This window comes from Pleurodeles waltl, chromosome 4_2 (assembly GCF_031143425.1).
Source record: "Pleurodeles waltl isolate 20211129_DDA chromosome 4_2, aPleWal1.hap1.20221129, whole genome shotgun sequence".
Lineage (NCBI taxonomy): Eukaryota > Metazoa > Chordata > Amphibia > Caudata > Salamandridae > Pleurodeles > Pleurodeles waltl.
In genome coordinates, this window is record NC_090443.1 from 808,519,902 (window position 1) to 808,545,259 (window position 25,358).

General features: G+C 42.2%; 1 protein-coding gene across 1 annotated transcript in view; it reads left to right on the forward strand.

Annotated features, from left to right (window-relative positions):
* Nucleotides 1-25,358, forward strand: part of C4_2H1orf141 (chromosome 4_2 C1orf141 homolog) — a 171,705-nt gene that overhangs the window by 71,837 nt on the left and 74,510 nt on the right. The window contains exons 6-7 of the mRNA XM_069232472.1: nt 5,279-5,417; nt 23,411-23,537. Of these exons, the coding sequence (XP_069088573.1) occupies nt 5,279-5,417; nt 23,411-23,537 (266 nt within the window). The remainder of the gene's footprint in view (nt 1-5,278; nt 5,418-23,410; nt 23,538-25,358) is intronic.

Here is a 25,358-nt window from a genome sequence, read left to right on the forward strand (position 1 = left end):
AGAACCATTTTGAAATTGTCAGATCAACGAGATGTTATTGTGTGACTTCTTCAATGTGGCCTAATACACTACTTTTCTTAATTCTACACAAGAATCGATATTTCTTCCTTTGGGAAGAGCAGGCCTCTCATAATGGCTGCAAAATTGGCCCAAGTCACAAACGATCTCCCTTAAAAAGATGTGATGGCAAAAGAACATAAGCCTCCCCCTTTCTCCATCTGGCTTCCAGAGACTTACGGATAAAGAGACTCACAGACATCCCATTATAAGATGTAATCAGGGATAACAGACAATGCTATTTTTATGCTTGCACCCATAGCCACCAAAGCCACAGTAAGGAGACAAATGTGGCACCTACTTGGGCTCCAGCTTGTACTCGTCACCAGCCACCACTCTCTAAAATCTGCTGGACAGTCCTGTCTGGACTTTGAACATTAACCCTCCATTTCATCCTCGGCTCAGTGAATATTTTTTCACTTTTTAATGCGCTTAGTCCATCTCTGTTACACACCAAATGTACCATGTGCTTTTCCCCACTATTCATTACGTTTGACGTAGTATAAATGTGCAATTGTATTAATGTCTCCCTTAGGCCCTAACTACGAGTGTCCTACGAAACTCTGGGATGGCATTCCGACTCCTGCGGCTAATACTGCATCTCTGCAATCTTCCACAGGTACATGTCGGCTTGTCATACCAGTAAGCAGTCCAGAAAGCGCCAAAAGCCGCTGGGTATACTCCATTTTGCAGGGGTGAACTTGGAATAGGCAATTATTATCGTATCGGTTAGATTGCAATCCGCAGGTTAGCAGATGCAATAATAATTGCACCGGGTCGCTTTCAGTTAGAGTTTTTGATATGTACTCCTACAAAAAAGGCCCCGAAACTTGAATAGTGATAATAAATTCATTCGTTTATTCATTCGTCCGCAGGAGAAAACATGATCTGGGCAGGGTGGCTCGTCCACGGCTGTGCCCAGCCTGGCAGTTACGCTCCGATTGGAATTAATGGGAAAAGCTTTATCAGCGTCGGCAGAGCTGCTGGCCAGTATTCAGAGCATCCTGTGCAGCCTGACTTATTGGGCGCATTCTTCCTTATCCATCATGCTAGGCGCACGTCTTTTCCGCGTGAAATTTTAGACGTAGATATCAATTATTCAGTTAGTTTCAAAGATTGCAAATCTGCTAGAACATAAGAATTCTGTATTCTTGCCAAATGAAGAAATGCCCCAAAGACTGGGGCCAACTCAAGGTGCCACTCTTAGTATCATTGAGGCGCTGCTCTCTATAACATGCAGGAAAGATACCGCAGGGAAACCAAAAACAAGGGCTCTGTGCCTTCCTGTCCTGAAACACTACAGGGAGCACGCCTAGTGCTCTCTACAAGTAAAACCATTCATTTCTCAGAACTCATGTGTTAAGATACATCTCAGGTGGTATTGTTTGCCACTTGTGAGCTTCACTTGAGTTTTCAAACTCAAGGCCTCGGCTCATGTTTTTTCAATGTCTGCTAAAAGTCTTTTGTTGAGAATGAACATCATGTTACCTAATAAAACTGAGGCCCTATGTAGAGTTTGGCCGGCGGAATTCTCTATCAAAACGGTACAAGATCGGTACAAACAAAGGAATAGGTAGGTAGACCATCAAATACGGAAGAGAATTGAGAGACCAGAAAGCCATCCAATCATGAGCAGGGTGCTAACCCAAACTCTGTTCTACAGATTGCACTACACATAATCTGACTCCGATCGTTGAGGCTGGGCTGTGAGTAGTCTGTCTATGACCTTGGTGGAGGGTCTGATAAAATGTCTGTAGCATTTAGAGTTGGTTTGTTAATGGGCTGATCAGTTATCGGATTGTTTCATGATTTGCCATCCTAGAAGTTGGTTTATGATGAACTGGTAAGCATAAGGAACTTCGAATCCATTTGTTCAGGAAGTAAGACATGTGACAGACTACATTAGTCACAACATGGCTTGTAACACAGGGTTCACTAACCAGTCTCATTTTTCTGCTGCAGAGAGCAGGAGATGTCTCTGGATTCATCCTTTAAGAGTTTTAAGAGAAGAGCAAAAAATGCACACAGGTGCCGAGTTACCTTACCTTATCTTTCTACATCTCACCACCCTGCAAAACAAATCACTGACATTATATTATTGCCTTAGTGTCAATGCAGTGCCATCTGCCTGACGAGTGATGATGCCTCACTTTACCCTCAAGAAGCTTCCCTTGTGAAGGAGTGCTCCTTTATAAAGCTTTATGACTTATCTATGTCTGCCACAAGCATGCCTCCCTTTAAAAACTACACAGGGATTAACTGTTCTCTTGTCCCCAAAATGGCCGCCTCAATTGTTCATGTTGGGAACAATCATAGATGAATGCCAATAAAACATGGAGTTCCAAGGATAGGCATTTTTACATCATTTTCATTGCAACAGAGAAGCAGGATGTGAAAATGAATGCACCCCATCCATATAGTGTTGCGCTGGAGTGAACCATCAGAGTGTTTTCCCTTCCTTCAGATGAACATCAGCCTCCAGCAACAACTGGAACCTGACAGAGAATGTACTATGTGTCTAGACCACTTCATACATGGGCAGTTTCTTAAAAAAAAATTTTTTTTAGAGGAAGTGTATCCCGCAAGATGTCCACACCTTAAAAATATGATTCCTTGTCATATAATCAGCACAATTTCGAATCTGTACCGCTTTCTCAATCTGGTAACAGGACCTTGAAAGAAAAGGTGTCATGCTCGAATTATTAACTGTATTCATGTTTTTTGCATGGTAACCAAGAAATATATTTCATCCCTCGTCAGTCTACAAACATTAACCCACATAATTCCACACGAAAGTACACAGTTATGCCAACACACACTCACATCATTACTGTTTAGTGGATGTGAGGGAACCTTGCACAACTGCTGCAGTTGTATTGTGTGCATGTTTGTACGTTTGTGTGTAAAGAGTGTGCCTGAGCTGCAACTGTCAGTGCAAGGGGAGACGTTTGCAAAGGTGCTTCTGCCAAATGCCCTTTACCTGTTCTTTGTGGCAGGGAAGCTTAATCTTTGGCTAGATGCACTGCAAAAATAGCGTAACATGTATTTGTTGAGCACACTTCTAGCTCAATAAATCTAAGCGATGCGGACACACTTGTCTTGTGTTACGGAAACTTGGTAAAATTTGACCGATGGGCTTTGGTGTTGGCAGTGCTTATTTTAAGAAAGTGGTGGCTGGTGGGGTGCCCTAGCACTTACTTTTGTGGGCCAACACTTATTTTTCTACATCAGGAAATTACTGTGAGCAAAAGGCACATATGGGTAAGACGGAGCAAAGAAAGATGGAAAACCACCACAAAGGGAGAAAGCAGAAAGCTGCACGAGTGAGATGAATATGGCAGGGAATAGAGTGGAGTCAGGGGGGTGATGGGACTGATGTGGGCTTGATCAAAGAGGCCAGAGATGACTTTAGGATTACGCTGCCTCAGTATTCTGTACTCACATTTAAATGCAGTAGCCACGTGTTTTAAAGGAGAGTTATGGGCACTGGCATGTTTTTATTTACAAATTAAGCACTGGGTGTTGGTAAAATGGCGGTGGTTTCAGCAGACTGCATGTAGATCACTCATTCCCGAGAGAGTAGGGAAGACTAAGAATAAGCAGGTCATTGGAAGACCGAGAGATATAGGTCAGGACCCCTTCCGGACACCTATAAACACACATCGCTGCTCTCCATCACATCACGTCTCAAGCATTGGGTGAAACCCCTCCTCCACTAAGTCCCTATTTTAAAGAACTTGGGTTCCTGTTTTATGCCTTGTTCCTTGCCACCACCCTCTATCCGACTTCCCTAAAGCTGAAATAGGAAGCAAATATCCGAATTGAAACTTGATGAAATACGCAAGTTCTAATTAATAATTCACTGTTAATTACAATCATCTCTCAGTCGCAGGTTACTCCAACTCCTTAACCTGCCTTGCTTTGTAAGTTAACCAACTTCGCCCGACAGCTCATCAAAGACATGATGCAGCTTGGCGTTGCTTTCTTCTATAGCATAAATAATTTAAAACGAGCAAAAACAAAAGAAAACATGCATGGAAACTGAGAAAAGACGACTTGGCAAAATAAAAAAAGTTAGCTTTCAAAAATAAAACTTTGCAATTTTGTGTGTCCTGCTGAACACATTTTTGCCAGACACACAACTTCTGTTTGCGCTGCAGTAGAAGTTAAAAAGAAAAAAATAGTACCTCGATCACAGTGGGAGAAGCGGACGGGAACTAATTAAGTTGAATCAATTAGTTCTTGATCTCTGCTCCACACAGAGAATCGGAAATTATGCCAGGCGTGCCTTGAGGAATTACCAGACTGTACAGAAGAGTGCCACACAAACCAACAAATGGTGAGCGATAGGTGGGCTCCAAGCCCTTTACTGAACACAACATAGTCTTGAAAGCGAGACGCATGCGCTATCGCATGCACTCGCAGGCTCGACCCTAAAAACGAGTAAAACATTTAGAAACGCTACAGCAATTCAATTAAAGGAGTTATATTTGATGTTTGCAACTCGCCTGACATAACAGAGCAAAACGAACAAGTCTGGATTATAACTTTAATTGCAACGAAGACCTATTGGCTTGCTAAAGCTTATTAAAAATAGCTAAAACTATGTTGCCGTCTATTATTTTGAGTTCCCCAATCAACTTATTCAACTGATTTTTTTGTTTTTGTTTTCAATGTTCTTGAATTGTTTGGATTTTTTGGTCAATGTATTTTCCAAATGTCGTGTACATATCTGTACCCTTCACACTCCTATCATACATTTGTAAATTGGGACATTTCTAAATTATCTAAGTGGTTGCTTCTTGAGAGTACACGAAGGTTAATCTCAGTATCCAGACTTAAAATAAAAGAGCCCAATGTGAAAAGTTCGGCTAACCGTTATGGAGTGTCCGCTGTCCCACCTGGGTCCACTATTCTCATAATTCTTCCAAGGATGAAATATATTTTAGAGATGACTATCAGAAAATGCCTTTGGTTTCTGTCAAGTTTCCTGTTATAACTCACCTATCCCTTGCAAATTGTCTAATTCTCTTCATCACCATTCGATTAATGATTTATTTACCACTTTATTATTTCTCATTTTGCCTGCCAGCGGTGCAGCCCCGACATGACATGGCCCAACTACCGTTTTATCAAACTTTACAAATATAAAAGACAATCTTGGGACATAACTATTTTAAATAGGTTAATAATGTATGGCTTACTATTTCCTCTTATCTAGGTTGACGATATACCAACACTAGATGTTTTATGTCAACGGGAGATCAGATTACCAACTGGATCATCCCTGGAATATACTGACTTTTCACACTGGAGGTCTGGTACTTCTGAAAGTAGAAGTGACGACGTCGGTTTGACAGGTAAGATCTAATGGAATCTGTTCTCAAAGTACCTCTTTCTTTTTATTACAGCTTCTATCAACATGATTTACACATCCTCAGGGCTATGTCCTATATGGCAGGTAGTAGAGATGGAGCATTATTTAGTAAATTTTAAGGAAACAGCACCTCAATTACCAGCTGTATATACAGTCACATAATGGTTAGGAGTGACATATTTCGCGCTCTGTAGGTATAAGTGACAATCGGACTCCTATTAAAGAGACTTTGGCTATAATGTGTTATAAAGTGTAGGTGAGCCCATCCCACTCCAACAACCTTGCTTTTCCATTGCATCTTTTAGAGTTAAGGAGAACTGCGGGGCTTCCAATGGTGGAGCATCATCAAAAATCCTTTACCAGGTGGTGCATATGTCCACCACAGCACTGCTAAGTCACAGTAGCAGTGACTGTCACAGATTTTTCCTTCTTGATACTGCAGTTGCTGGTAGTCCCGGGAAAGAAAATGTGAAAATGTCCCTGATGAGCAAGGAGAAAACTTACTGCGCATGTCTTTTGCTTTTCTTTAGCAAAACCTGAAATGCTTAAAGAACATGGCAGCCCCCAATCCTGTCAAATCAACCCTTAGTCCTTAAGTCGAGAAGGGACACGCACAGTTCTCTTGAGTTCCTTAAATGACCCTACCACTATACTCAGGCTATTATCTGAGGGCGCACCATTACAAACCAGAGGATAATTCCAAATGTTTTTTTCTCCCATCTTCTCAGTTGCCTGTATTGTATGACAAGGTTGATTGCATTTCACCCCTCCTCTAGCATTCCATCTTCTCTTATCATGTGTGATCACTGTATTACCCATGACCCTCTCTAGTTCAACAGCATTAGAAAAAGGTGAGGCACCTACAGAGATGTTGAACCTAGCGCTTTCTGCAGAGTCATCCCCAGACATTTTGCCTTTTTCCTCCAAAATTTCCTGAATTCGTATTTGTTGGCTTTAGGACTCTGGACACTTTGCCACTGCTGACCAGTGCTAAAGTGCAGGCAATCTGTACTCTTAACATGGCATAATTGGCTCATCCATGGTTGGCATTTTAATTTTCTTGTAATTTCCTAGTAAAGAGCACTATATGTGTCCGGGGCCTGTAAATCAAATGCTACTAGTGGGCCTGCAGCACTGACTGTACCACCCACTGCAGTAGCCTTTAAACATGTCTCAGACCTGTCACTGCAGACCTTATGTGTGTGAGCCTGTGTGTGCAGTCTTAAACTGCCAGTTCGACATGGCAAGTGTACTCACTTGCCAGGCCCAAACCTTTCTTTTTAATATATGTAATTCATCCCTATTATGGCCCTAGCTAGGCCCAAGGACAGGTTGCAGTGTATCTAAAAGGTTCGACATGTACTTTTACGTTTTACATGTCCTGGTAGAGAAAAACTATTACATTTGTTTTTCACTATTGCAAGGCCTATCTCTCCCATAGGTTGACATTGAGGTTACCTTGAAGCAGCCTTTATGTGTAACTTCCAATTGGTAAAAGATAGAGATGTGGAGTTTGGTGTCTCTGGACTCACAATTTAAAATCACAATGTATGGTTGGATTTTAATTTGTAAGTCTGAAAATGCCATTTTCAGAATGTTAGCATTTCTTACTTTAACCCTTCTGTGCTTCTGCCTGTCTCTGAATACATGTCTTAGGTAAGTGACAGCTGGGCTTTCTACATTCCCTCTAGACAGTTGCATACAAAGGGAGCTGGGGTGTGACATTTGCATCCTGATGGCCCACCACCAGGCTGATGTGCCTTCCTGGGGTAGATGGAAGGGAGGAGTTGACACACATGAATAAGGCTGTGCTTATCCCCACACAAAGAGCTGCATAAACCCATAGAGTATCTGGAGTCAGGGAAGTAAGGGCAGGGACCTTGTACACTTCAAAGGCTTCTCGTTGAAGTCCCTCCCACTTCAAAGGCTGAACTGGGTATAGGTACTGCACCCCACACCTCACCATATTAGATCTCTTCTGGAACCAAGGACATTCTGCCAGGAGGAAGAGCTGCTGTGCTGTCAGGAGCGACTGACACTTTGCTACCTGCTTTGCTCTGTTGGCCTGCTGCTTCTTGCCTGGGAGTAAGAAGGACTGGACCTGCTTTCTACATCCTTGAAACAAAATTCTCCAAGGGCTTGCTGGCTTGCCTCCTGTTCTTGAAGTCACAGGGCCATCAACAACTTCCTTCAACTATACTTCAGCTACTGGACTCTGCAGTCTGTGAGTACTGTCCCGCCAAGAGGTGCCAGTCAGTCCTGGGCCTTGAAAGGGGACTCTGTAGCTGTTTTTCTGCAAAAACTAGTGCTTCAACACTGTTGTATTGATCACAACTGCCACATCCTCCTTCGATGCCGACACAGTGCTGCTCAGCGTCGATGTGGGACCCCGCTGCGAGGTTCGACAATGATGCAGCATCAATCTGAAGACATTGCAGCTTGGCTAGATGCATCATCTGCATCGAAAGAGGTTTGACGCTGGCATGGGACCCGAGTGTGAGGCTCGACAACTGCGCATCTACCTGACTGGGTGGAACAGAAGCTGTGCATCTATTCTTCAACACCAAAGCTTGCTCCACCCAAAGTACTATTTCAGTGGGTTCTGCATGGGTTCTGTAGCTGGTATACCCTTCATCGTGGTCAGTCTGAACTTTGGATTTACACTGGTCTAGCATGACCTCAAATAGCCTTTTAGCGGTATTGACTTCTAAGCATTACATTGCAGTTTATTCTTTAAAAATTCATATCTTGAGTTCTACATATTAGACATTATTTTTTTTTGGTCTCTCTTTACTCAGATAAATATTCTCTATTTTTCTAAAGTGGTGTTGAGGTCTTTTTGTGTTGTTTTTCACTGTGTTAATGTAATTTAAGTGTTGCACAAATACTTTACACATTGCCTCTTAAGTGTTGCCTGAAAGCTCTTGGTCAAGCTACTAGAGGGTGAGCACAGGTTAATTTAGATTGCGTATCTGACTTACGCTGACTTGGATTGTTGTCCCTACTTGGACAGGGTGCATACCTCTGCCAACTAGAGACCCAATTACCAACAATAGACATGTCCTGGCAAATGTACTATTACCCACTCAGCAGCAACCACCCTCAATCCCTCATGGGCACTCTTCTAAAAATTTCCTCCAAAATTCATTTTTGTCTCCTGTCCACATCTCCTCCAAAAACACAGGAATGATTGTCCCTGTGCCATTCGTTCCTAAGCTTTGATAGACACTGGTCGATGACAATAGCTCCTCCTCAAACAAATTATGTGATATTCATGCTTCAGACCGAGCAGTATTCTTAACGCTTCTCACTGTTTCTCTCACACCAACCTCTTACTATTCTCGATTAACCTTTTACGGATGTAAAGTTTCTTTAAAACTCTCTTACAGCTTACAACAATACCAGTATCCTTAGTGGAATAGCAAGGGTGCATGAGACATACTGCAGTAAAGAAAAATGCTCCCCCATGTTCCCCAGTTAGATAAAACACAGCCATAATTGGGGTGCAGTGGCCCCTCACACCGCTTGGCCCTGATGCCACTGCACTAATGGTTTCTATGTCATTGATTATTATTGTTTTTGGGGAATTTGTGTGGTCTTTACAAGACTGGTACACTGCTTATCAAAACAATCCTTCAGATCAATCAAAAGAAATTGGAACCTGCTATCTAACTGAAATCATATGGTGTAAAAGGGCTTCTACACAGTGCATACATTATCAGTCCCATAGGTCGTTTTAGTGTAGTAATCACTGATATGCATATGTTCACATAGGAGTTCTGCCCTCAACCTGCATACTACTGAAAACTCTTGTCTTGCCTTTAAGGTCATCAGTCAGTCTCTTCTGTTGAAAAAAAAAAAACTACAGAATTGTGAGCACATGTGGTGTAACCATGCATTTTTTCGTTCTGCCTATCATAATGAATTTAACTAGTGGGTCCATTGTGTCAATGTTGTTATTATGTGTGTCAGGATCTATGTGGGTCTATTTATCTCTGGAGCTCTTTGAATGGGGATGGGTGGGTGTGCAAGTGGTTCTGTGTTTGTGTAGCTCTTATTATCCGCTTTGTGAATTCTATACTCTGTGTGTATGCATTCTTCTGTAAGTAAGACCTGGGTTTAAACCTGTGCATCTGTGTTTATATATTTCTTGGAAATGATCTGCAGTTTTGTACATCTCTTTGTATGCGTTACCTAGCACTGCTGGTTGGATTTGTGTCAAACACCACTACTATGTGGTACGTGTTTGTTGCTGGTAAGCATTCATTATTGTTCTTAATATGTGGCTCCACCTCAGACACACAAAGATTAGCCACTCCACATACATATGGAACAACTTTTATTCAATTTTAATTAAACAACGTTGATTGCAGTGGTGTTGTTGGTCACATCCTACATGATGTTAATGATGATTTCACCAATGATGGCATTTGTCATATGATGTACGATAACATGATGAGCAGTACGTAACCATAGCTGAAAAAATCGATAGAACTTTAGGTGTTGGATTGCAACCGAAACATTATGTTCTTTTTTTTTTTATAACATGTTAATATATAATCCAATAAAGTCCCTTTTACACCCCTCTGTACAATAAATGTGTTAGGTTTTATAATTATATAGTTTGGCATGCCTGATGGCAATGTCCTTTAGCCAGGCCTTGTATCTCTGCCCACAGTACCCACAATGGATAATGCCTTTGACCATGCCCTGTGCTCAATACCCCTGCCTTAAGTGCCCACTGGGCACGTACTGGGTAAATGACTTAGGGCCACATTTAGAACTTGGCAGTCAAGTTACTCCATCATAACAGTGTCAGATTTCCTGTCCACCGAAAGCCAAATCCCATTATATCCTATGGGATTTATATTTAGGTGGATGGGATATCCATCACCACAGTAACCCCTGTGCCAACTCTAAATCAGGCCTTTAGACTAGTCATCTTCTGTGCCAATAACATAGACTGCAGCACCGTCAAGGCAAAGGGCACGACTTTCCACCATGCTTTGTGGTACAAAAACAGGTCATGTTTGTTTTTGGCCCAAACAAACATACTCTTTCATCAGCACATAAAGAGACTTATAGACGTCAGGTACTTCTAGATAGGCTTCTACCACACATGTCGTTCTGAGTTTAGGCATGTTTTTTTCAAGTTTTGTAGGGAGTGTATGTGTTTCACCATTCAATTCATCCTCCTCCTCCCTATTTAGACACACACACACCTCCTTTTATAGACGTCCAACTCTCTTTGTGCTTGTGGTGCACTTCCATCAGTCTCTCTCTCTCTCTCTCTCTCACACACTTTTGGGCTTTGATCCCCATTATGTCTTTTGTCTGTTATCTTGCTTCTTTGGGGGGTAAGAGGGGCGGGTGTGTGTCTGTGTGTGTTTTTGTGTGTCTTACTCCCACTCCTAACGTTCACATATGTGCCTTTCATCTTCGTGTACTGTTTGCGGTGGATCTGTGGTGCATAATTACTTTTTATCTCTCAGTGTTCCTGATTGGTCAACAAGATTTATCAGCAACAGCTAATTTTTGCTCGGAGATAGACCATAGGTTCCGTCCAGGGGCAGGAGAAACGAGGCTATGTACAAAAATTGCTCTTTCTCTTTGTTATAATACTATTGTGATTTCATAGTTTTACTCAAATACCCACAAAATGCATAAGGACAGGAGAGCACAATATAGCTTAATTTCCTGTTATAAACTATGTTTAAGAGCGGCAAAAGTGAGTTGGGAGTGAGATGTTCTTCTTTAGCGGAGCACCAGTGACTTTATGTTTCCTCTAGACTAAAAGGCTAAATTCATTGGATTGGGTTTTAATGATAAACTAAATAAGAACTATAAAGAAAATGGAAAGAATAAAATCATTGATGATAGTGAATCTTAGATTACCAAAACAGCCTGCTAGCAGCAAAACACTCTCGAAATCCACCACTAAACAGAGCTGGGCTTCACACAAACATGGTAATACAGTTCTGTGCTACACCAAGATTGATAGGATGGGGCGTCATTATCGGTTTTTTTTTGTTTAAAGGCGTAGCTTTAAAGACGTACAGACAATAAAACATGCCTTTACAAATTACATTAGGCAGCAATGAATTAAAAAAAAAAGTATTACAAAAACAATACAGCCCACTAAACTTATGTCTTGGCTATTCATAATGTGAAGCAAATTAGTCACGTCGCCCGTACTAATATCAGTTTTCAATTACAACCGAGCAATATAAATGCCCCCTAATATACTTAATACATAACGTGGAAAATAATTAAACTAAAGTTTCAACAGAGCCATGGCATAATCTACACAAGCGTTCATAGTGCTTTAGCACTTGCCAGTCCCTGTCACTCCCAATAAAGGTGGTTGGCCCAAACTAGTTCTCATAAAAGACTTGAGCATAAGTCTGCACTGAAGTAATTGATATTTCTAAAGAATGGAATCCCAGCCTAAATAGAACAGAGCTTTATACTTTTTATTCCAATTCAAAACACTTAAGCCTACTTCAATCGAAAGACTATAAACTATTTTTTTTTTAAATTCCTTTGAATAAACAAGCAGTGGCAAAGCCAAAAAGGTTTAGCTATTTACAACTCTGTTACAGGCAGCATTAGCTGTTTGTTGGCGGACCTGTTGTTTCTAAAACATTGCATATACTTCAAGTGGATTTTTGGTCGGGTCCTTGCTCTTGTGTTTGTCCCATAGAAGTGCATTACGATATTACTGTGTTTTGATTCAATGTATCCTTCTACTGCTGACTTTAGGAGACTTTTTTTTTCTTTTGCTTTGATCACTCCATGGCATGGAATGCTTTTTCCCCTGCTTTTTCCCCTGGACTCCTCAACCCCAGTGAGTTTTCGTTTTCCTCCCCTCCCCCAAATGCTCCTTGCCCGCTTGTCGTCAGACGCTCAATTTTATAAATATTTTCTAGTTAGTCGTATATGGAATCAATTGCTAAAAAGTGCTACCAAACTATTTAAATCCTATTTTGCGCTGGTATGCACCTAATGTTCAGTTTGAAAAAAAAAAAAAATCACCATTCTAACGACTAGATTGGTAAATTAAAAATGGCCGCCATGCATCATGACACAAGCATGCATGCGTGCGCCATCACACATGTAAGCATGTGTCATGACGCACACATGAACATGCATCAAGGTGCATGTGTACACATATGTGGCCATTCTGGAACGTTTTTCTTTAATCGAAAGTTCACTGCAAGGTTGCCATCTATTCACCTGCATGTACCAGCTTGCGAATAGCAATCAAAAAAAGAATTGACAGGGCCAGTATCTTGGCTTTTTAGAGACAAGACCTACTGGATTTTTCCAATGCTTGTTTAAAAAAAAGGAATGACAGTCACATTTTCACGTTGTTCAGAACTTGCAAGTGACAGTTCCCTGATGCAGATGTCAGTATCACAGTTCTTTGAGGTAGTCACAAGTGCTTTCTGTAGCAGTCTGCGATACCTTAAATCCTTACTAGAGATCCCATTGACATATTATGCCTCTTTTTCACAAAATCACCACATCAGGGAAGGTGTAAGACATACACACTGAAGAGGTGAAGGTAAAAGGTAAATTAACTGTGGTAGGTTATGTATGGTAGGCATGGTTACTTAGGTACAGTAGGTTATGTATAGTAGATTAGCTATGTTTGTTAGGTTAAATCTAGTGGGTAGGTGGGGATGGTGGGTTAGATTTGGTAGATATGTATAGTGTGTTAGGTACATTAGGCAGGTAGGTAAGTATAGTAGGTAGCTAAGAAGGTATGGTAGGTATGTAAGTAGGTTTGATAGCTGTTGTAGATGGGTTAGGTGTGATAAGTTAAGTATGATAGGCTAGCTATGGTACATTGGTTAGATCAGGTAAATTAGAATAAGTATATTAGCTATGGTAGTCAAGTATGAAAGAGGTCCCTATAATAGGTTCAGCACGATAGTTAATTAGGTACGGTAGGTAACTGGGTATGTTGGGCTAGATATGTTTGGTTAGGTTACTATTTAGATTAGGTATGATAGGTTAGGTATGGTGTGTAAAATAGATTAGTTGCAGTAGCAATTGTAGGTTAGGTAAAGTAGTTTAAGCATGGTAGGTATGTTAGGTAAGTACAGTCAGTAGATATTGTTGATAGGGCTGGTATGTGTGATGGATTAGTTGGTATGGTGGGTAAGTAGATATGGTAATTAGGTCTGATAGATATGGCAGGTTGTGATGGTAGGAAGGTTGCTATGATTCATACCATGGGCTGTGTTTCCAAATACTACTGAGTATCAATGACGAACGGTGAATTGCACCATATCACAGAGCATGTATTATTTATGCTTTCATTAGAGGTAGTCAAACAAGGAGTGGGGCCAGGGAGGCTCCGAAACCTGTAGACTAGGAAGTCAGGTACATTACATCCCCTACTTCCACCTTTTTAATCATACCACCTCCAAGAGATCCATTAAATCATTGGAATTACTAGGAGACATATATTTTTATCTCACCCAAGACCCCGCACTCCTATCCCTCCTGTGATTCACATTGACAAGACTACATCAGTGCTCTCACTTATCCCGTAGGTTGTAGCATGCCCCACTCTGTAGCGGAACGGGAAGAACCCTTATGATGAAGCATGTCACCAAGGTGTTACACTGATGGGTGAGAGTTCTTTTAACAGGAAAATCCTTTTTCCTATCCATCCTGTGGTAGTTCTTTTAGCTGGGCCTCTTTTTGTAATTTTATATAGGCTATAAGGAGGACAGACCCAGCCCCACAACCTCCTTCTCCATCTTTGTTTTAATATAGCAAGACATAACAAGCATTTACAATGCAATAGGTCTCGCATTTTCTTGAATTAGATCTATTAGCATTGTAAATTCATAACTGGACTTTTCGTGCCACATAAATTGGTGAACCCTACCTCATAATTTCTTATTTTCCTGCCACATAATTCCAGTGGCCCAGCATTTAACTAAAGCATTTCCTCTATCTTTAAACATATACAATTATCATATCAACCTTTATCAGAAATAAACTTTTGATATTAGAGTGTAATGCTCAAAACATCATAACAGAAATATCCTTTGGGATGGAGAGGAGGGTGAAAGGAAAGAGGGAGTCTGGAGAGAAGATGGAGAGGACAAGTGGAGTAGTAATGGTTTCATGGGCCCTGAAATAAGAAAGGAAAATGGTTGACTGTAATTTCGGTAGGAAAAAACAGCTGTAATTAGAGTTGAGTGAGGTCCGTAGGTCTCTGGGCCCAGTGCCACTACACCTGTTGCTCCATTGATAACTAGGCCTCAGGAGAGAAAGCGGATGGAGCAGAAAAAAAGAAGCAAAAGGAATACAACAGACAATAGGAAGAAAGAGATGGGGTCGCAAGGAAATAAAAGAAAGAAGGGAAAGAAAGAACGAGAAAAAGAGCACACAACTAAGAGAAGAAATAGAGAAAATATGTGCGACAAAAGAAAAAAGGGAAGGAAGCTAGCAAACAAAAGATAAAGAGGAAAAATAATAAAAGAACTGTGAAAGAGAAAAATGAACATTAGAGAAAAAATAGAGATGGTGAGAGAAACAAGCAGTGAAAGAACCAGGGCATGTATGTACTGACACATTTCCCACAGCACAGAATGGGAAAACCACTTTGACATTTCAGGTCCTGACAAGTAACTTGTGGCTTCCCCATACAGACGGGAAAAAGAGGGATTTATAGTAAAACGTGAATTGACAGATAAAGATAAGAAAAACACCAGAGGAAAAAAAAGGATCTAAAGAAAAGGTGTAAAGACGCATACAGAGTCAAACGAAAGAGCAAATAAAAAAATACAAAGAAAGAATGAAGGGAAGAGAAAACAATAGTGAAAGAATGAACGCCTGGTGAAGAAAAAGGAGAGGAACAAAACAAGGAAAGAAATAACCACGTTTTTGCAAGTTTGAAAGTGGAGGTAGCAAACGGAAGAGGGAAATAAAGAAGGAGAGGAGTAGAAATAAACAGTTGAAAGAAAGAGCAAAACGTTTAACGTGTGGATTTTAAGAGCTGGAAAGAGAAAAGTGGGGGAGAAAGAAAACATTGAGAGTAAACTGAGTAAAGGAAAGAATGGAGTGAGATAGGTAAAACATACCCTCCCAAATAAAGATGGCAGTTGCTGAATAGATTTAATTGCCACCCCACCAATGTTCTCAAACAGAAATCAAGGTGTGGAAAAGTAGGGGGCACTGTAGAACAGCAGGAGGTGCATTAGCAGAGTTGTATAATAAGCCCAATACAGCAGTATTGGGGGACTTCAGATCAGGACTGGGGGTATAGACAGAACTATGTCCCAGCCCAGTGCTGGAATAATAGAAAGGAAGCGGATGAGGAATGAGAAACCGAGCACCATGTAATTCCTTGTATTGGAATAATGGGACACTGCAGGTGAGGGTTCAGGTCCACTGACGAGAGTTGTATGTGGGCTGAAGTACTGGAATAGTAATGGGCACACAAAGGCCCTCATTATGAACACGGCGGTAAAAACCGACGGGTTCATACTGGCGGTCAAAACACTGACCGCCAGCGTCCCCGGATCCCAACCGGCCGTATTAGGAACATTCCTGTGGGCCGGCAGGGGGAAACATCGTTTCCCCCCACCGGCCCACAGGAAGGCCTGGCTGGGACATTGTTGGCGGCTCCATGGAGCCACCGCCAATGCCTCTGTGCGGCAGGTGCAGCTGCACCAGTTGCGCAGATCACTGCCCGAAAATCGGGCAGTGACCTGCGCGATGGGGCACTGCACCGGGGCCCCTGCACTGCCCATGCCAAGTGCATAGGCAGTGCAGGGGCCCCCAGGGGTGCCCCGGTGCACCCCTTCCGCCAGCCTTTCCCTGGCGGGGAAACCCACCAGGGAAAGGCTGGTGGCTGAGGAAACATTATCTGAGGTGCAGCACCGTTGCCCTTTTGGATAATGTTTCCGACCGCCGCCATGCTGCCTGACGGAGGCAGCCTGGCGGTGAGTGATGGCTGCCGATGGCGGCCCTCATGGGGTACATTATATGGCGGTGTGGCCCGCCATGCCGGCTGGCGGTTTTACCTGCCACCGCCGGCATGGTGGGCCACACCGCCACGTTCATAATGACCGCCAAAGTCAGAAGTCAGGTATATTAATGGAGCTATATGTGGAACCTAGTGTTGGCGTGCCAGTGTTGCTGAGTGTTAGCCTGGAGGTGCTCTGGTGGAGCTGCGAGTGAAGCCCAGCATGGGAGTGGCATTGCCTCTGAACCACAGAAGTGAGCAGTCTTGAAGGGCGTGTCTGAGCATTAGTACTGAGAAGAAATGTGTACTGAATGTTAGAATTTATGGATTCTGGCGGAGTTGTGGTGGTTCCCATCAACAGTGGCATTGGATGTTAGACTTGAGGTGCACTGGCTGAGCTGTGTTTTGCTCTTTTGGGTCCAGTATTGGCAGTGGGACTGAATATTAGAATTGAACTGCTGTAATGGAACTGTATGTGAGCAGGGTCCCAGTATAGGAAAGGAAGTAACCTCACCAGGGTAGAACTGAGGTGCACTGATGGAGCCTCACCGGAGGTCACAGTACTGGAGCAGCAGAGTGTACTGACTGCAAGTCCTGAGGTGCTCTGGCAGACAACGTGCATGGGGTTCCTGGCACTGGCATGCCTGAGGGCTTGGAGTGTGTGAATGGAGGTGCACTGATGGAGCTGCGCCTGAGGTCCCAGTACTGGAGCAGCAGAGTGTACTCACTGCAATAACTGAGGTGCTCTGGCAGACAGCGTGCATGGGGTGCCTGCGACTGCACTGGCACGGCTGAGGCCTTGGAGCGTGTGAATGGAGATGCACTTATGGAGCGGCGCCTGAGCTCCCAGTACTGGAGCAGCAGAGTGTACTGACTGTAAGTGCTGAGGTGCTCTGGCAGACAGCATGCATGGGGTTCCTGGCAACAGCACGACTGTGGACTTCGAGCGTGTGAATGGAGGTGCACTGATGGAGCTGCGTCTGAGGTCCCTCTACCGGAACAGCATTCTGTACTGACTGCAAGGACTGAGGTGCTCTGGCAGACAGCTTGTGTGTGGTTCTGGCACTGGCACTGTTGAGGGCTTGGAGTGTGTGCATTGAGGTGCACTGATGGAACTGCGAGTGGGATCCCAGTATGGAGCAGAAGTGGGCACATTCTGTAAGGATTGCGGAGCCCTGGTAGATCTGGGTGCCTTGGCTATAAGCAATTACAAGTGACCCTCCAGGCAGGCACACTTGGTAAAGAAAATCTAAGCCAAGGAAGTGTGGGAACCAAGCATCTGCGAGAGGGTGCAGAGAGCCCATAAAGACCAATTGTGAACAAGATAACAGCCTCATTTATAGCCTTCTTTACAGCTAGGTTCAGAGCAACAATGCTCTGCAAATGAAAAGGGAAGCATCCCTCAACAGGAGAAGGAAACAAAGTAAAAAATAAAAAAAAAGTCCCCTGCAGAGCGGATCAAGAGGATAAAGCGTAATTATACAGTAGTTGGTTCCTGCTCCCACACAGAAGAAGGCGGGACAAAGAGACATGACTGACCACTAGCAAACAAGGATTTTTAAATGGCACTGAAACTAACAAATGAAATAGCTGGAAGCCCACAGAAGAAGTATACTTAAAAGTATACAAGAGGCCGTACGCTTACTTTCGACCTAAAAACTGGTGACAGCCATATCATAAATTCCTGTTTAAGTCCCACATATTTCATCCAAAATACACATAAATCTAAGTAAGCATTAGGGTGACCCCTTTTTTCTTTAAGGTCTGCCCTGTATATAAAATAATGTGAAGTATCAGCAGTAGCTCTACTCAGGCTGAAAAACCAATTAAGTACCCAAGTTAGTCATGCTAGTGTTTATGGCACCCCCAAACTTTTTGCCTTCCTCCTCCTACTTTTTGCTGTTTTTTTGCTTGTTGGCATCGGGACTCTGTGTGCTTTACCACTGGTAACTTGTGCTAAAATGTTTGTGCGTACTCCCCTAAACATGGTTTAGTTGGCATTTACCTGATTGGCATATTTAATTTACATGCAAGTCCTTGTAGAGTGGCTTGTAAATTAAATGCTACCAGTAGGCCTACAGCATTTATTGTGCCACACACTTATGTAGCACCTTAAAACATGTCCCAGGCCTGTCATTGCAGACTGAAGGCAGTGGCCACTGCCATGTCAACAGGGCAGTGTGCTGTGTAATCAAAAGGTAGGCTATGTACATTTTAATTTTAAATGTCCTAGTAGTGAAAAACTCCCAAATTCATTTTTTCACTACTGTGAGGCGTACCCCTTACATAGGATAACAGTGGGGATTCCTTATTACATCTAATATGCTGTAATTCCTAAACCAGAGGTGGTAGGTTAATCATAGTTGGTATCTATGAACTTAAAAGGATAAGACTCTTTAATGGTAAAGTTGAAATTATCATTACAAGTTGGAAAATGCCACTTTTATAAAGCTGGCATTTTTCCTGCCCATAGCCCTCTGTACATCTAGCCTGCCTTAGGTCACATGACTAGGTGTAACTGACAGTTGAGACTTTTTGAATTCACCCCAGACAGTCCCACAATAGTGGGATTAGCAGATCCTTAGTGGGCCATTAACTGACTTGATGGGGGAGGACTAAGTACAGCCCCACTTACATCTGAATAGGATGAGCTCTGTTGGCTAGCAGGGTTGTTACCCTGTATTGTCAGTGCAGTCAGCTAGGTGCCACAGCAGGGGAGGCAGAAATCTCCTGGAAGTTCAAAGAACCTTTCTGGAAACTTCTCCCAAATTCTAGGAGCAGGGCACCAGGATATAGAAATAGGTCTCTCAGACCTACTTGTCAGTCCACTACTGGGTCTGCGGAAGGGCTCTCAGAGGACTGCCTGCTCTGGATTTTCTACCAGACTGCTGCTGTACCTAGAAAGACTGCTGCTTTGCTGCCTGGAGCCTGTCTTGACCCTTCAGAGGCCAGCCCTGCTGTGGAGCCTTGCATATTAACCTGCACCCAGGATTCCAAAAGTGACTCCATGGGCTAGTTTAAGTGGCCGACATAATACACTCCCACCATCTTGAACCGGCACCTGGACCCAGCCTGAGTGAGCCTTGAACCCCCAACAGGTCTCCATCCAGCCCTGGACCATTGGTTGTGGTGCTGAAGGAGCCCAGGTGCCCATTTTCCAAAACTGAGGACTTGCTATTTTGAACCTTAAACTTTAAAAAATCATAACTCCAGTCCTACTAGTTGGATTTTGATGGTGTTGGTGTCAAATAATGTATTAACATTTTCTCTACTTTTCACACTTGGTTTGGGATTTCTATTGTGTTGTATTTGCACTGTGTTGCTGTTTGTGTACTGCATAAATACTTAACACATTGCTTCTAAGTTCAGCCTGACTACTTTTTGTGCCTAGCTACCTTATTTTAAGCACGGGTAAAATTTGTGACTTTTTGTGGTTCAACCTGCAAGGGATTGTGACTGTTGCTTGACCAGGGCTCACATCCGAGTCAACCAATAACCCAATTTCTTACAATGCACATCTCAAATCTAGTCAGTTCGAAAGGGATGTCCTTTTTTTTAACCCCAGCAACACTCCCCATGCACTGATCTACCTGAATACTTAACAAATGGTATATAAACTGTATCCCCTTAAGTTGGGATTGCTGTGACCTTTGCATGGCCGACTGTGACCAGTGTTTTAACCAAGAATGTCCCATGTATGTAATTCAGTATGAATAGTGCATTTGATTCTGTTATCAGGGATCATTTTAGAGTTGGCAAGAGTGAACCCAGTGTTTGCAGTGTGATTTGTGTGCCTTAATATTGACGAGCAATAAGACAGGTGAAAGGTAATCCTAAAGTATGTAACAAGAGGTATGTTCAGTCTACTGAGAACCTCTCTTTGATATCATGAGAATTAAGAGGAATAAATACTTCACAAATTAGCCTTAAGTAATTGTCTACACATGTCACCCAAGAATACTCAGTGCTAAAATACAAATGCTGAAAAGAGAAAATGGGTGAAGCTTTGAAACACATAATTGTTTTGCAAAGAGGCCACAAAAATAATAAAGCAAAAGTGTTAAAGATGCATCCTAATTACTTTGACAAGTAGTGGAAATGAACTCCAAGAAATTGTTAAAAAATCCTTCGAAGCCTTAAGTTGTATGACCAGTGAAAGAAAATGACAACAAAGAAGCTGTGAAAGGCTCATGCTAAATGTTGACATTTAGTCTGTGATTATCAAGACTGTACTTGTTCACTTGGGTCGGCATTCATGAATGTTGACCGACCATAATCCATGAGGGAGGGAATGAGACGAAGAGCACCATTTGATCCAAGGCATCGCCGGTTTTACCTGCTCTAGTGCCTTTAGACCCTAACTGCCTACTATTTGCAGCTGAAGTACACGAGGAAGACAATGCAAGACAAGCATTTGCAATGCAACGGGTCTCGCATTTCTCCGAGTTAGAGCTATTAGCAGTTGTAAACTCCAATCCGAACGTTTCTTGCCACATTAAATGTAAAAAAGAGTGTGATTGCGCTGCTACGGTTCACTCGTAGTGAAACCTATCGGCAAAAGTGCAATTATCTACGTAACCAGCAAAAGTGCAATTAACTATGTAACGGGGTCGATGTCATGGAAAGCGCTCGACTTCTGCCAAGCGAGATCGCGCTGCGAAAAAAGATATAAAGTAGTCCACAAACCGGATGGAAAACAGCGAGCCTCGCATGTTTTCAATACTTGGTTGCTGCCCTTGAGGAGGGCTAACCATCGGAAAAGGCATGACGTATGCATGCATTACACTAATGAAAGCAAGCAGATTTCAACAGGCAAGCCCCCAAACCAATCAAAGAAGCTGACGTGACATGGACAGGGCTCCGAGCCCTTTTCCAACTAGTAAAGCGTCTCGCAAGCAAAACGCATGCGCAAGCACATGCAACGCCGGCTCGACCCTAAAAAAGTGCTTCAGCCTAAAGGTGCTGAGAGGAGGGGTAGCAATGCCACTGGCAAGAGAAGCAAATGGCAAGTGATGGGTAGCACTTTAGCCACCAATGATTGTCGTCTAAACGCCCATTTTGCCTGCACACAAATGGGTGGGGCGGGTTAATTGATGTGTGCTGGATGATGAGTGCAAGTGCTGCTCTGTCCTCTTTGCACACCCAAGTATCATACTGTAAAGAGTATTGCTCCATCAGTTCTTTACATTTAAATCGTATCTCTAATAATATGGTAGACTTAACATTGGTACTGCAAAGCGCGTGCAGTGCAGTAGAGTTTATGTTAAGAGATGCACGGTTCCAGTTCACGGTAACGAAATACAGGGCCTGGGAGTCTACAAACACATGCACCACTCTTCCACAATTATAGATGCACACACAAAAGGCAGTAATCCCCATACACTAAACCTAAATGTGCACATCTCACACGCCATCATGCATACCTACAGCATCAATTATTCATATGCAGTGTAGTAAATGCAATTCTATTTACCTTTCTGAAGTTGGGCACGTGTTGTTTTTATTGTTTGGCTTTATATTATCAAAAAGTGATTGAAGAAAACAGTAACTTAGAGTTAGCTTGATTAGGAATGTGTGTTTTTCCAACAAAGAAGCAACTTTGTTAGTCTTAGCTCCCAGTCCTGCCTGTGAACTGTTACAGACCTATTCCCATCAATGTCCACCAAATCGGTGCCATTAGTAAAGACTACTGGAGGAGAAATAGATTAAAGAATGTGACAGTATAGAAGAAAGTAAGGCTAACAACCTGAATCAATTCAAATATTGAACCCCTCATTAAACGAGGTAATCGTCTTGCTGGGTGAAGCCTGCTCTTCACTACCTTTTAAAGGTATGCCACAAGAAAAGCAATGTTTCACATCCGTTATTGTGCATATGCGCATAGTCTGCCAAGCTGCAACTGTGCTGGAAAGCATTCTTTAGGTCTGGCGTTCGAGACATCGACTATTGTTTTTATGAAACTTTACACAAGACATACACAAGAGGTTTTTGGTCAGTGGGCTTCATCCATTGGTTCGGTTTTTGCCATTCATGTTTTACTTCCGCCCACCACAGCATACAGTATACCCAATGACTCCCTATGTGCAGTGAGTGACTGCACATAGCCTGGGCATATTGTTCACTTCTGTCTAACAAAAGTTCCTTTCTCTTCAGTGACAAGGCTGATGTCAATTTTGCTTTTTTTAAATTATATTTTCATAATGACTTTAAATACTGGCTATTTTGTCTGACTTCACTATACAGTTAAACCGGGATTTATTTTCAGCTTCCTTTTTACAGTTTTAAAGTTACACTGTTACATTGTAGCTGCTGCGATATGACTGCTTGTTTGGCTGGTGATTTATTCGGCTCTTCTTCATTAATAAAGCAAGTCACAACTGAAAAGCTTTTTATTTAAAAATAAAAAGGAGTAAAATAGCCATTACAGTGTATGTAAACACTAGAAACAGCTAAATCAGTTAATGATATTTTATTTTAAAACTTGTACTGCAAACATGTGGTTGGCTGCCATGTTCAAGTACCAACATATCTTTTGTTGACATACGCTAATGATAAAAAAATAATCAGTCGCACTAGCTTGCTTGGGCAACATCAATACAATTATTAACTTTGCAAGTGCTTTTCTCTTAAACTTTCAAGAAAGGATTGTATAATTGGCAGTACAAAAAGAATGATGATTATCTAAGGGCGAGGTCTGTCTACACTTGCAGTCAGTCAGTATATACCATAATGTTGCCAAAGGACGTCCCTATGGATGGTGAGTTTTAGGTGCACCGAAGTCTGATTTTTTTTTTTCCTGCTTATTGACACAGCAAGCAAAATACAGTATAAACAGCTTAATAGCGAACTACAAGTAAAATGTGATCCACAAGATGTTTGAATGGCTTGAATTTAGCCTGAATTAACAGTATTCTGTGGCTCACGTGGAAATGCTATATTAATTGTTGCTATTAGAAAGTTAACTAATTCTGTCACTATTTCAGGAGAAAAAAAAGATATGCACAAGATTTATGGACAAGTTGGGAAACTAATAGCGAACCACGTACAGAAGGAGAACGCAAGCCATAAAAATAAAAATGGGATATTAAAGCCATGTGATAACCCAACAAGGTAATTAAATAATCGATGGCCAAATGAAAATTGCTTTTCTCTTATTGCATCTTCTTAATCCTGCTAGGTATTATTAGTAATAGAATTAGATGCATGAAGACAAATACTAACAGTACAAACCAGAACAGGGGCACTCTGTGATCCCAAGAACAAGGGTAATGAAATCAAACCACAAAAAAATATCCTGCCAGGACCAATAACATTGACAATCTAATGTGTCCCATCACATCAGAGATCTTTGTAGGGTGCTAGGTGAATGGATGTGCTGAAGGCCTTTTCTTTTTGTTTTGTTCCACTAGTGTATACATCGTCCATTTCCCAAACTGACAATACCATTCCCTGGATTAGTATCTCTGGCCAGTTATATAGTTTTGATGCTTTTGAGAGTGTGGTATGTTTGGTAAACTAGCTTGATCTGAATGGTTCTTAAAGGTATGTTGGCTAAGTTAGAGGGATGTGCAGCCAGGATGGCAATGCTTTGCCAGGATGGCAATGCTTTGCCAGTCACATGAACTTGGTGCAGTATTGTGTGGATGAGGGTAATAGGGTGAGTTTCTATCTGTTTTGTTTGGGGCTGAAGTGAATTATTAGGGTATTTGAATATTACTGGATATAATGCATTTTGAATATGAAGTATTGTCGGTTGTTTGGTGATAGCAGATTATACAGCATGCTGAACTGTGTTTGGTGATTGTGATAGGGTCTGCCTAGTTGCATACTGATTTGGTAGTTGGATGGTCAATCTTGGAATTGGGTGACGTTGATAGCCTCTTAAAGGTAGAATATCCACAACACACTGTGCAGCTGTAACATGGCATCCTTGCCTTTTTAGCATTTCCCATATTTTGGGGAGCAGTTTGAGGGTCCCCTAATCCTGAGGATCCCCTCAAACTGCAGGTTGATACTTAGCACGGTCTGGGAGGAGAGACCTGTCCATTCACCCAAAGGGAAAACCTGCCTCCGCCCCTTTTGTGCAAGTCCTAACTTATGGCAGCTTTTAAAGATTTCTGAGGGGCCTACCTGTGCTTATCAACATCTCTGTGTTAACTGAGACCCAGAGATTGGGGAACATGGTGCTCTCGTACTTGTTTCTGAAAAAAACTGCCCTTTTCAGGTTTGCCACAAAATGTTGCTATATTTACTCCTAGTGTATGAACTCTGAACATCGGGGCACTACCAAAGAGCTGTGTGTGCTCTAACCCCTAAAAATGTGTTTAATTGGCTAATCTGTAATTGCCATCTTTAACCTACCTGTAAGTCCCTAGTATATTGGACTGCAGCAGTTATTTAGCCCTTTCTGAGAATATCCCCAACTGTCACCTGGCATCCTGCTCAGTGTTGTGAATTGCTCTCAGGAAAGGAAACAAAAGTCCCTTGGTTGTTAGGAGGTGTGACTACATCCTGCCAGGATGGTCTGGGTATGTGACTAGCAACTGTACAAGCTTCAAGGGGACATCTTTCACAGGCAGATGTGAACCACACCTAGGCCTGCCCCTGTCAATGTCTAAGTAGCCAGAGTGGCACTAAGCCCCGTTAAAGGTAAGCCTGCTGCAGAACCTGTTTTCCAAAAGAATTGCTCCACTGCTTAATTTGTGCTGGTTTTGCCAGTGCTCATCACATGCACTTATATCTTGGCAACTGCTTTTATTGCTGAAAGCCCACTACATGATCGTGTTTCTGTTTAAAATATCAATGAACATTAATATCAAAGTAATAATCTGGGGCCAGATGTATGAATCTGGCCCACTGCGATTCGGTAATTGCGATTTTTAAGAAATCGCTATTACCGAATCTCAAAGGGCCATGTATCACATTTGCGAA